The 12,675-nt window shown below is 39.5% G+C and overlaps 2 protein-coding genes across 2 annotated transcripts; both read left to right on the top strand.

Moving 5' to 3' along the window:
• The first annotated feature begins 2,077 nt into the window (after window positions 1–2,077).
• Window positions 2,078–4,906, top strand: LOC143562696 (uncharacterized). The gene is made up of 3 exons (XM_077050434.1): window positions 2,078–2,159; window positions 3,125–3,220; window positions 3,326–4,906. Exons 1-3 carry the CDS (start codon window positions 2,100–2,102, stop codon window positions 4,820–4,822), a joined length of 1,653 nt encoding a protein of 550 aa, XP_076906549.1. The 5' UTR covers window positions 2,078–2,099; the 3' UTR covers window positions 4,823–4,906.
• Window positions 4,907–6,594: 1,688 nt separating this feature from the next.
• On the top strand, window positions 6,595–11,898 carry LOC143562693 (protein phosphatase inhibitor 2-like; the record flags this gene model as incomplete). The annotated part of the gene is made up of 4 exons (XM_077050432.1): window positions 6,595–6,620; window positions 10,764–10,879; window positions 11,022–11,198; window positions 11,708–11,898. Coding segments are annotated over 4 exons (495 nt in total), but the record flags the coding sequence as incomplete, so codon positions are not given.
• Between the last annotated feature and the right edge of the window lie 777 nt (window positions 11,899–12,675).

Below are 12,675 nucleotides of genomic sequence, written 5' to 3'. Positions count from 1 at the left end.
TATTTTCATTAGTATATGTGTTTTTTTTCAACAACGGATCATGGATGTGTATAGGGCTGTCAGTTCGTGTCTTAACAGTGTTTAACAGGTTTGAGATGACACGATCAACACAAGTATCAAACATGAACCTAGACCAGATATGGCTAGGACCCACTTCCCAGTTCTGAGACCACCTGTTGTGGTAGGCGAGTGAGGGTGGCATAACCATATCCGTTATGAACACCACAACACCCCCGACGCTTGGGGTGGCGCGATGGCTTCCCGAGAGCCCACTAGCGCCAGCGAAGGGAGAGAAGGTGAAGGTTTGGTTATTTATGGCTTGCGAGCAGGGGCTGACCTGAAGCCTAGTCAGCGTCCAGTCAACATGATTTGACGTAATATTAGAGAATGAATCTGAGACAAAAGAAGCCCCACTCTAAGCCGGTTCTAACCAAAAAGTCAACTTTTGAGTTTAAATGGGTCAAACCGGTGGGCATCTAGATGTAGTTGACTTTATTGACGGCTGGGACTATGTGCTATGGCAAAAAAAGTCAACTATATGTTATTTAGGGTTCTAATTTCTAACACACAATAAGATGGAATTTATGGGTTTGAGTTTACTTAAAATTCCGGGTCAGCTTCGAATTGACCAGGCGAATACTTCTAGCTAAACAAGTCGTATTTGGATCGACTAATGGGTTCATCGGTTGACCTGTTTGATTATTTACTTATCTTTATCATTTGTGTTTTATATCATAGTTTAATCTAATTGGGTATTTCATGACCAAATTTAAAAAATAAGAGGTCATGAAATTTAAAAAACAAGAGATAAATTAGCATAAAGTTTCATAGTTCAAATGTAATTACTTAAATAACATTGTACCTTCAAACTATTAATATGTACAAAATGATCAAAATTTGGGGTTAAAGTGTTCGTGTCTAGAAGTGTAAACAGGTCAAGTCATTCGTGAGCTACCCAAAATCAACTCGTTAAAAACTTGAATCACACTGAGTTTAAACAAGCCAAGCCTGAGCTCAAGCCTAAAAATAATCTCATTTATTAAATCAACTCAAACTTTAATAGGAATTCACAAGCTAACCTCAAACTTAAGAAATAGAGTTTAAAATGAGCCGGACTTGACTCGGCTCGTTTGTATCCCTTTCGTGTCAACTCACGTAAACTTGTTTCTCAAACACAATTTTCCCGTTCATGTAGTGGTCAGGTTTTGATCAAATTTTCAGGTTTGTGCCAGCTTGACTCGCTTATTTAAAAACACAACCAATTTAACGGAATAATCCCCACAATGTCACATTTATAGAGAGAGATTTCATTTTTATCCCTCCAAATTTCAAATTCCATCTTTGTCCAACACAAACTTGTCGAGCTTGCCTTGTTTGAAATTCTAGTCGATGTGTCGGTGATCTAATCATATCATGCCACGTGACCGAACACACATCGTCCATGCATGTTTTGAAACGTAACGCATCGTCCCTTACATGTATTGAAATAAATCCGGAACGGCACGTTACGTTTCGATACACGCCGGGGACAACGTGTTTCAGCCACGTGGCATGATACGATAGGATCACAACGTCTCGACTAGAATTTCTAACATGGCGACGTCAACGGAATAGCGCATAGACATATATGGAAATTCGAATTTAGAACAACAAAAATAGAATCTCTTTCTACGTTGACACACGACACTTTTAAGAATTTTCCCTAATTTAACACCCTTACTTTATAATCTTTTGTCTTTTAACTTTTATTTTAACTATATGTAGAAATATTCCAAAAGATTTTTCACATATTCTGCATAACATTTTACAGTTCATTGAATGAAACACAGACGACCATTAAAACCCATCTTTGAATCCATCGCATCATTATTATTATTATTATTATTATTTTCATTTATCCCATTAACACAAGAAACATATTAATAATATTAATATTCTTGTCAAATAAAGACACCATATCACATACTGAGTGTGACTGTCATCTTCTTCACGCTCTGGGTTTCACTTTTCCAGCTCTAATCTTGTTTTCTAACCTAATTATCCATTGTTCGAGGCTCAATCTTTGGTGGGTTTTTAGAGTGCACACCAGTGTTTGTGAAATGTCCCCAGTGAAGCCACCGGATGAATTTACTGCTCGTGATGCCCAGAACAAAGATAAGGTGTGTTTATTTAGGGTTTATGAGTTTGATTTTGTTATCAATTTGAGATCTTTAGTTGTATGCTGAAAACCCCTAAATTTTGTTGGTGGAATTAGGGTTTGTGTTTAGTGGTGGTTGTGGATTAAATTGAGGGTTTAGATTGTTGTTATAGTTGGATATCTGTTATCAATTTAAGATCTTTAATAGCCTGTTAAAAAAAGCCCAAATCTTGTTGGTGAAATTAGGGTTTATGTTTAGTGGTAGTTGTGGGTTAAATTGAGGGTTTAGATTGAATGGTTCGGTTCCGAAAAATGTTGGTTTTTGGTTTTAATTAGAGTTTTTGAGATCTTTAATAGTCTGCTAGAAAGCCCTAAAATTTGTTGGTGAAATTATGGTTTATGTTTAGTGGTGGTTGTGGATTAAATTGAGGGTTTAGATTGAATGGTTCGGTTCCGAAAATGTTGGTTCTTGGTTTTAATCAGGGATACTTGTTATCAATTTAAGATCTTTAATAGTATGCTAAAAAAGCCCAAAATTTTGTTGGTTTTAATTAGGCTTTATATTTAGTGGTAGTTGTGGATTAAATTGAGGGTTTAGATTGAATGCTTCGGTTCCAAAAATGGTGTTTCTTGGTTTTAAATAGGGTTTTTTCTTGGTATAGTTTGGATATCTGTTATAAATTCAAGATCTTTAATCTTCTGTTAAAAAAGCCCAAACATTGTTGGTGAAATTAGGGTTTATGTTTGATGGTGGTTGTGAATTAAATTGTGGGTTTAGATTGAATGGTTTGGTTCCGAAATGTAGCTTTTTTGGTTTTAACTATGGGTTTTGTTGTTATAGTTGGACATATGTTATCAATTCAAAGATCTTTGATAGCTTTTATTTATTCATCAAGTTTCAGCTTTAGAATGAGCGGTTCGGAACTTCGGATCCTCGAATGTTGCTTCATTATTTTGAAATAAAGTTGTAATCTTGTAATATTTTAGATTGTAGTTGAGAAAGATGAAACAGAAGAGCTCCCTCCGGGGTGGACAAAGGAAGTTAGAACAAGAAAAACAGGCTCTAGAACAAAAGTCGATCGGGTAATTATTTTGCATGATTTAATCAAATACATGATCATTAATTCATAATCCCATCTTAGTTATTAATATTATTTTATTGTCATTGTTTATGTTTCTACATTCTAGTATTACACGGATCCGGTCACTGGATACGTATTCTTATCCCTTAAAGACGTTCAACGGTACCTCAAAACCGGAGAATTAGGAAGGCTAGCAATTAAACCGAAGATAGACGAAAAACAAAAACCGAGTGAATTAAAGGAACAGAAGAGTGAAACTTTGAGCCATAAGCGGGCCCCAACCGGTAAGTCTGCATCTCCTGCACGGGCTTCAAAACGACTAGCGGGTGGTAACAGTGATGCACAACCACCATCATCGCTACTATCACCATCACCGCCAGAGCCCAAAACTCGTCGAGCTACACGACTAGCTGGCATAAAAGTTGACTCACCATCGCTTCAAACGTCGTCGCCAGAGCCTAAAACCGGTCAAGCTACACAACTAGCGAGAGTGACGGTTGATGCACCACCAACATCACCGCCAGAGCCTAAAACCCGTCAAGCTAGACGACTAGCGGGAGTGACAGTTGATGAACCGCCACTATCGTCGCCAGAGCCCAAAACGCGTCAAGCTACACGCCAAGCGGGAATCAAAATCGATTCACCGCCACCATTGCCGCCAGATTCCAAAACCCGTCAAGCTACCCCGGTAATGGGAATCGAGATAGACACATCACCACCATCTAAACCCGAGCCTAAAACTCGTCAAGCTACACCGGTAACGGAAACCGAAACAGGCACGTCACCACCATCTAAACCCAAGCCTAAAACCCGTCAAGCTAAACCGTCAGCCGCATCACCACAGCCTAAAACTCGTCGTGCTACAAGACAATCGGGAATCAAAATCGACTCACCACCATCACCACCAGACACTCGAACCAACCGCCAACCCACCCGAACTAGACCTGTTAATTCCACCACTCCCCAAAAAAATAACAAGAAAACCGAACCCGAAAAACCCACCGAAAACCGCAACCAAAATGCTGACGTGGACGCCAACATGAATGATAATCAAGAAAATCCCATTATTCCTCCATCAAATCAAGAAAGTAACAAGAATCAGATTCAAACAACTTTAGAGAAACAAAAATCCCCTGTGGTCAACCCTACAATAACCAATCCCGTTCCACAATCCGACTCGTCGATCAACTTTTCAATGAGCGATTTATGGACCGACCCGTGCATTGAATTCGCTGTAAAAACACTCACTGGTGCAATCCCGTTCACGGATTTGAATAAAGTTGAAAGCTTTACCCCCGCCCCATCACCGGCGCCTCTACAAGATATCTGGACCGACCCGTGTATTGAATTTGCTGTAAAAACACTCACAGGTGCAATTCCAGTTACTGAAGGTGATTATTTACCTCACAAACCCGCCGCCAGCAGTTCACATCCAGCGGGTGCATATAACTTTTCATCACCTATGAATGCGTATCAAACAGGATATAATAACAAGCAGCAGGAACCGGTGTTCCCGACACTTGGAAACGGAGGGCTGCAGAAATCGGGTAAGTTTGTTAATGGGACTAACGGGCAGTGTTCGAGATCAAGGTTCTATAAGTGAAATGTAAAAGTTAAAATGTGCAGTTTGTAGACTAATTAGGAAGTTCGTTAGTTTTAAGGTTATTTTGTGTTTGTTTATGTTGTTGTGTTGTGATAAGACAATGTTGTAAAATGTATCTTGAGATGATAAATGGCTAAATGCTGATGATAGCTAGATGTTACAATTAACAATTTAATATTTTACTTGTTTAACCAAATTTTCTTTTCTAATATAAACAAGGAGTTTTTTAAATGCTTTAAATTTTAATTAGTTATAAGTTAATAGTGTTTAGCAAACTAAAATTTTAAAGGCTAAATCTAAGTAACGGTTTTAAATTCTCTTCCGCGTTTCTTAATGTTCATCGTTACAGTGACGTAACCTTTTCATGATCTCCGATATCTTATTGTGACAACAAACATATTGTTTTCTTAAATTCTGAATATATTGTTCCATATAAATTTTATTGACAATTTACTCGCTGTTAATTACTGTTATATGGAGGGTCACGAGCTAGGAGCCACTTTGGTTCCGGGGAGTTGGTGCTTGAGTCGCTGTAACTTACCATTATATGGGGAAGAGCGAGAATACACTTTGGTTCCGGGGACTTGGTGCTTGAGCTTGAGGGGCCTAGCCTCAAGCAATCACATACTGTAGACTCGCCTGTTTCCTCGGCTAACATGGAACTTCTACTTGGCTCGACAATTAAATTTGTAATTAGATTAAATTTCAGGTAAAAAAAATTGTAAAACTATTTCATTTGTAACACATTTCAGTGATTTGTTAAAAATTAGCCGTTAGGATTTTTTTAGAACGTCAACTTATTCACTCACTAACTATACTTTTAAATTATACATATTCTAAGTATTTCTTACAATTTTTATCAAATTTTATTACTCAAATAAATTATAATTCTATAAACTAAAAAGTTAATAGGATTAATAGATTTTTTTCCTTTACTAAAAGAAAAAGAAAATGAAAATGTCTACACATGTGATCCGAATAGATAGAAGCATCTTTCAAATAATTAGATCGAGTATCAATTTATGCTAGTCTGGTATCGACAGGGCCGGCTCAACGATGTTAGAGGCCTAAATTGAAATGAAATGTTGTAGCCTTTTTAAAACAAACCAAAACAAAATTTGTTAAATAAATGGTCTCAAACATGGAACCTACAACTAAGCAGCACATAGGTTAACTTAAGGTGTCAATTCCTGACACGACACGAAAAAATATAGGTTTTGGGTCGACTGACACGACCTGTTTTCTTAAACATATCAACCCGAAACCGACACGTTTAAAAATGGGTCAACCCGAACCCGACTCGTTAAAAATGGGTTGACCTGTTAACCTGTTTAATAATTTTAGAAAAGTTAATATTCTGATTTTAAATATAAGAAGTTTTATTTTTTCAAATATCAATGAAATTTTAAAAGTAAAATTAAGTTGTTTTAAATACTTTTATCTACTTTTTATTTCCAATATTTTTATTTTTATTAGTTATAAGATTCAATTTTCTGGTTATTTTCATTTATTTGTTCTTATCTTGATTTAAATATACGAACTTAAGTTTGTTAATTGGGAGTGAGGGTCAAATCATAAATCGTAAATGCAAATATAATAAGCCAAAGAGACTAATTGATAACGTTCGGCTCGTTTCAAACTTTTTATCGATTCAACCTTAAAGACTCGTATAATAAGGGAGTAATGTAACTAACACTTGACTACTTGAGGGTAAACTCGTAAATGAACATATAAATAACAACCATCACCGGCGATTGCTTGCAGCCGGCTGAACCACGCAACCGTTCCCGATCCTCCGGTAACCAAACTTCCGCCTTATAATAATAATAATAATAATAATAATAATCTATTCATATAGATGTAGTTTGAATGACACGTGTATCATCAATTGATTGATTTTTGTTTAATCATGAATTCCAGTTGAATTGATTTGATTTGATTTGATTTGATTTTCTAGGGTTTATACTTTATATATAAAACGCCTAAAAGTATTGCATAGTTTGATAATGTTATAAGGAGATTTTGGTTTAATATATGTCATTAGTGATTCTGAGTCTGACTGTCATGATTTGCATATTGTTAAGCTATGTGTAGTGGAGTGGCTATAAAATAAATGGGGCGTTTTGTGCCATGTGACGCCCAGTCAGCAAATGGTAGATTTTTGTTTTAGGGGTGCAGTGGTGTTGTAGAACAATATATATATACCACACACACAAAAATATAATAATAATAATAATAATAATAATAATAATAATAATAATCAAACAATAACAGGCGACAAAATACACTCCACCCCCACCCCCTCCCCCTTATCGCCTGGGGGCGGTGTTCACCCAAAAAATCGACCCATTTTTTGGGCATTTGTCGCACACTATAGGTGCCCTTATATACCTTACCTTTGGAAATGCTAAAGAAGCTTGTTTACAGTTATAATTTTTTACTAGTTTTGCTGCTTGTTTTCATGTTTCCGCATCATAATTTTGATGAATTCACGTCGTTTAGTTTGCAACTCATGAAAAAATAAAGATATATTAGTTTTGCTGAAGAAACTTGTTCGCAGTTATATTTTGAGTAGTTTTGCTGCTTGTTTTCATGTTTCTGCATCATATTTTGATGAATTCGCAAGCATATTAGGACTCATTTAGTTTGCAACTAAACAAAGATACATTATACAACAATGTGAAGAATACCTTTTTTTTTCCTGTTTTTGTTTCAGCAATTAGGTTATCCGGTTACTTGTGAAGAGGTATGCACCCGCCTTAACATCGAGCGGGGCGGGTCAACCCACAAGATATAGACAAGAGGCTTGAAATCAGGATGTCATGAAGACACAAAGCCAAAACCTATGCGCATGGCGCATATCACATATGCTCACGCATATCACATATGTTCACGCATCACATATGCTCACGCGTATCACATATGCTCACGCATCATATATGCTCACGCATATCACATCTGCGCGTGGCGCATATCACATATGCTCACGCATCATATATGATCACGCATATCACATCTGCGCGTGGCGCATATCACATATGCTCACGCATATTACATATGCTTGCGCATATCACATCTGCGCATGAAACATCTGCACGTGAGAATAAAGAGAAGACCTCGCGCATCCCCAGGATAAGCGCATATCACACATGCACATAATCAACCACGTCCTTATCCAAATCAGGATAAGGAAAACCATGATTGTGCTCATCAGACAACCTTCCAGAAGGTATCCTTTAAGGAATAAAGAATATGCTGATGTTGACAGCTGCCAATGAAGGGTGGACAACTCAGCAAAACCCATGTGCTACCACGTGATTGCACATGGGTCAGGTGAAATACCTTGTTCAGAGAATAATCAATGAAAAAGCACCAGGTGTCCTAAGGACACGTGGCGCGAAGCAATAGGAGGAGGCCAAAAAGGCCCTAATTGGGTCTGAGCCCAATCATTGGAAACCCTAACAATATAAATACCACACCACCTCCACAAGGAGAGGTAAGCAAGAAAATACATTCTAAGTCCTTACTCACTTTCAGATTATTATTATCTTCTCCTACAATATCTTATTCTCACACCGGAGGGTTACCCCAAAGAGGAACCCTCTGTATAAAAAAAAAAAAAAAAAAAAAACATGAAGGGCTTTTCAAATCTCTATATCAACATCAGCCTCTTCATCGCCCTCATCATTACCTCCTCCCTCAGCATCTGGCGCAGCCCGCTCCTCGCCATCTCCAAACTTACCATAATCAAGTTGTTCGTCTTGAATGGAGTCGTCTTCTATCACGATAGTGTCAGGAGTAGGTCCTTTGGCCACACCAGAGCCGCTAGCAGAGGCAGCATTGCCCGCGCCATCATCGCTGCCACCAGTCCCTTCACATTCGTCAAGTAATTTCTTTAGCGCGCCAAGATCGGGCTGGTCAGCAAGCGCGGCTATCTGCAAGTCACAAGGAAAAGTATGAGTACAAAAGATTAGGAAAATAAGTCAAGGTAAACTCATTAAGGTTAAAATACCTGCTCAAGGATGGGAATCGGAGTATTCAAGTACTTCTCCCCCACCTCGGCCATGTCAGCGCAGACAACGTCGAGCTGATAAGGGTAGTCGGATGGATTCTTCTTCAGCAAGCCATATTCATAGCCATCCTTAAACCCTTCAGCTCGACCCACCAAGCGCGACACAGCATTGCAATCCATCACAAGGGTCTGAAACTCGTCTGAGTATTTCATCGCATAAGCGCAACGAGTCACACCCTGTGAAACTAGCCATTGACGATCCTGCGCGGGGGAAGAAACAGACGTCTCAAGAGCAGGAATCTGAGAGTTTAACAACTCACCAGTTTCCTTGGTTTGTTTTAGCTCTTCTCTGTCAGACGCTGCTGCCGCCAAGGCTTCATTCCTTTCTGCTCACGCAGCATCGAGCTCTTCTCTCTCAGACGCTGCTGCCGCCAAGGCTTCATCCTTTTCTGCTCGCGCAGCATCGAGCTCTTTCTTCAGGCGCGCAACCTCATTCTCTAATAAAGATTTGTCAGTGTTAGCCTGCGCAAGAGTTTGATCACGCGCCTCTGCCTCCAACTCCAAGTCACGCGCTCGACGCGCGTACCTGGCCGCATCCGCTTCTGCCGCTTGCAGCTTCTCCCGCGCAGCCTGCAGCTCATGCCCGCGCTTCACAAAGGCGGGTCAACCCACAAGAGGTATGCACCCGCCTTAACATCGAGCGGGGCGGGTCAACCCACAAGATATAGACAAGAGGCTTGAAATCAGGATGTCATGAAGACACAAAGCCAAAACCTATGCGCATGGCGCATATCACATATGCTCACGCATATCACATATGTTCACGCATCACATATGCTCACGCGTATCACATATGCTCACGCATCATATATGCTCACGCATATCACATCTGCGCGTGGCGCATATCACATATGCTCACGCATCATATATGCTCACGCATATCACATCTGCGCGTGACGCATCTGCGCGTGGCGCATATCACATATGCTCACGCATATTACATATGCTTGCGCATATCACATCCGCGCATGAAACATCTGCGCGTGAGAATAAAGAGAAGACCTCGCGCATCCCCAGGATAGGCGCATATCACACATGCACATAATCAACCACGTCCTTATCCAAATCAGGATAAGGACAACCATGATTGTGCTCATCAGACAACCTTCCAGAAGGTATCTTTTAAGGAATAAAGAATATGCTGATGTTGACAGCTGCCAATGAAGGGTGGACAACTCAGCAAAACCCATGTGCTACCACGTGATTGCACATGGGTCAGGTGAAATACCTTGGTCAGAGAATAATCAATGAAAAAGCACCAGGTGTCCTAAGGACACGTGGCGCGAAGCAATAGGAGGAGGCCAAAAAGGCCCTAATTGGGTCTGAGCCCAATCATTGGAAACCCTAACACTATAAATACCACACCACCTCCACAAGGAGAGGTAAGCAAGAAAATACATTCTAAGTCCTTACTCACTTTCAGATTATTATTATCTTCTGCTACAATATCTTATTCTCACACCGGAGGGTTACCCCAAAGAGGACCCCTCTGTCCCTTTCTGATGGGTAAGTTCACGGTGCTGCTCATTTTGTAGGTGGAAGAACTCATATTCCGGAAAACCATCGGTGATATAGCACACTCATACCCGAGGAAAGTTGATCGCCACTAGTAAGTCGATCCACGTTTCTTCAACTTGCAACTTCTAGGCTTCAGTTGAGCAACAGAAACATGAGGTAAAAATGTCATCTTTTTTGTTATTTATTTTTACTTGCAGTGACATAAATCACATGTTTAATTCACAAAGGCTTCAAGATTTATTCACCTTTACAGATATCTTTAATGCGCTCCATATATTCCGTTTTGTATACGTGTGAATTTCATAATTTGTTATTTTGATACCTTGTTGTATGATTGTTTATTTGAAGCAGTAAAAAAGGTGTGAAATGGGATGAGGCAAATTTAGGGGAAATTGAAGCAAATAAACCTGTAAGACAGAAAATTACCGAACCAAAGACTCCATATCATCCAGTGGCTGACGTTGATGGTAAATTGACGTATTACTTTTGCTAATATTGCTATTCACCTTTTCCTTTTTTGTTACTTTAATATATGCCTTGAAGCAGATTAACAAGTTCATTTAGTAATTTAAACTGTTTGCAGTACAAATAAATAAACCGTGTTTGCAGGATCTTTGTCACCAAGACGAGGTTCTAGTTTTGTTGAAGGAGATGATACTGGTGTGCATGCTGAAGCAATTCGGTCTGCATTGAATGACGTGGCATCTTCTAGTGGTGATAACTCGAGACATTCTTTCTGCACATCATCTGAAGATGAAGCAGATTATATGGATCAAGATGATGAAGGTTTGTTTTATTATCTTAAAATCGTATTCTTTTAGTAAGTAACTAAGTATTAAAAATGACAATCTTGACCGATTGGACATACAGACCGTCTGTGTAATTAATTCTTTAGCCAAAATAGAAACTAGAAGAAAGTATATTTCTTTTTAAGGTGATTCGCCCATCGTTTATTCTAAAAGCTATTACTATTTATATTATACAAAAAGAGTAAATTACGCATTTAGTTCATGTGGTTTGGTCATCCCTTAGTTTCAGTTTGACTTTTTCAGTCATCGTGGTTTTATTTTTTGTCAATTAAAGTCAGGACACCTAACGGAAAAAAATGGTTGGTGTTAAGCGTGTGGCATTAATCGAGAAGAAAATGTAACCACTATGACTGAAAATGTCGAATCGAAATCAATGAGCTATTTTGGCAAAACCACAGGGATGAAAACAATAATTTACTCTATAAAAAATAATAACTTTTGCAGTAAAGATGTGACATGGTTTGACCCTTGTGGAATAATGAACAGATTCTGAAACCGGGAGGCGAGCAGGCTTTAGAGAAAAGAGAAGTGCTCATTATGATGAGTTTCGTAAAGTAAAAGAAATGCAGCGCAAGGGTTCGGTAGATGAAGAATCATCTGATGAAGATGGAGAAAATAGGAAGAAAACAAATGCATCAACATCTATAGCACCTCATGCATAGAGTATTTTGAGCATTATTTTATAGACGATTTCACTTGTAAAACGTTTTTTTAAAAAGTCCGTGAGACCACAGGTAATTTGAGTATTTCCAGATGCAAATTGGCTTGTGAAGAGGTAGGTCCCAGCAGGGCCCAGTTGGACCCGCAAAACTCACCTTGAAGAGGGACGTCTGGGCAAAGACCAACTGGTTCCGCAGGACCCACCATGCTCAGAGAGATGAAGACCTTACGCGCAGTACGCCAGCTGTTCTCGCAGGAAAAGCCTCCCAATGGTGAATTACCCCGCCTGTTCCCGCAGCTGCGGATACAAGCCATCAGGGAAGGCTACCCGCACTAATAGCAAGGCTACACGCACAAGGCACTAACTCTCAATAATTCAGTAATGTCACCTGAAGAAGGAATGAGCAAGGCGGGAATACTCCCGCCCAAATGAGCCAGTCCGTACGCTTCTGGAGGATCTTTTGTACTATACCTGCCAAGGTATGGACAAATAGACAAGATCTGACCAAAGCAGCCCATGAACCAATCACAGGGTGACAGCTCACTGACAACAGTACGACGAGGAGCATGCTCTAGTACAAATTGTCACTATCAGCCGCTGCCTACTCACCAACCCTTGTCGTGGCACGTACATAGCCTGCAGTTGGTGGAAAAGGAATAGTACACAGCCGGCCATGTCACTATCAGCCGCTGCCTACCCACCAACCACCAGCATGGCACGTGCGTAGCCCACAGTTGGTAAAAAAGGAATATTATACAGCTGGCTGTACCTGCTTGGAAACCTACCTTCGGTT

Source organism: Bidens hawaiensis, unplaced genomic scaffold, assembly GCF_021521415.1.
Source record: "Bidens hawaiensis isolate Kalapana, Puna unplaced genomic scaffold, B.hawaiensis_p1.1 tig00021047_1, whole genome shotgun sequence".
NCBI classification, from domain to species: domain Eukaryota; kingdom Viridiplantae; phylum Streptophyta; class Magnoliopsida; order Asterales; family Asteraceae; genus Bidens; species Bidens hawaiensis.
The sequence above is the reverse complement of the archived record's forward strand: the minus strand, read 5'-3'. Positions and strand labels throughout refer to the sequence as shown.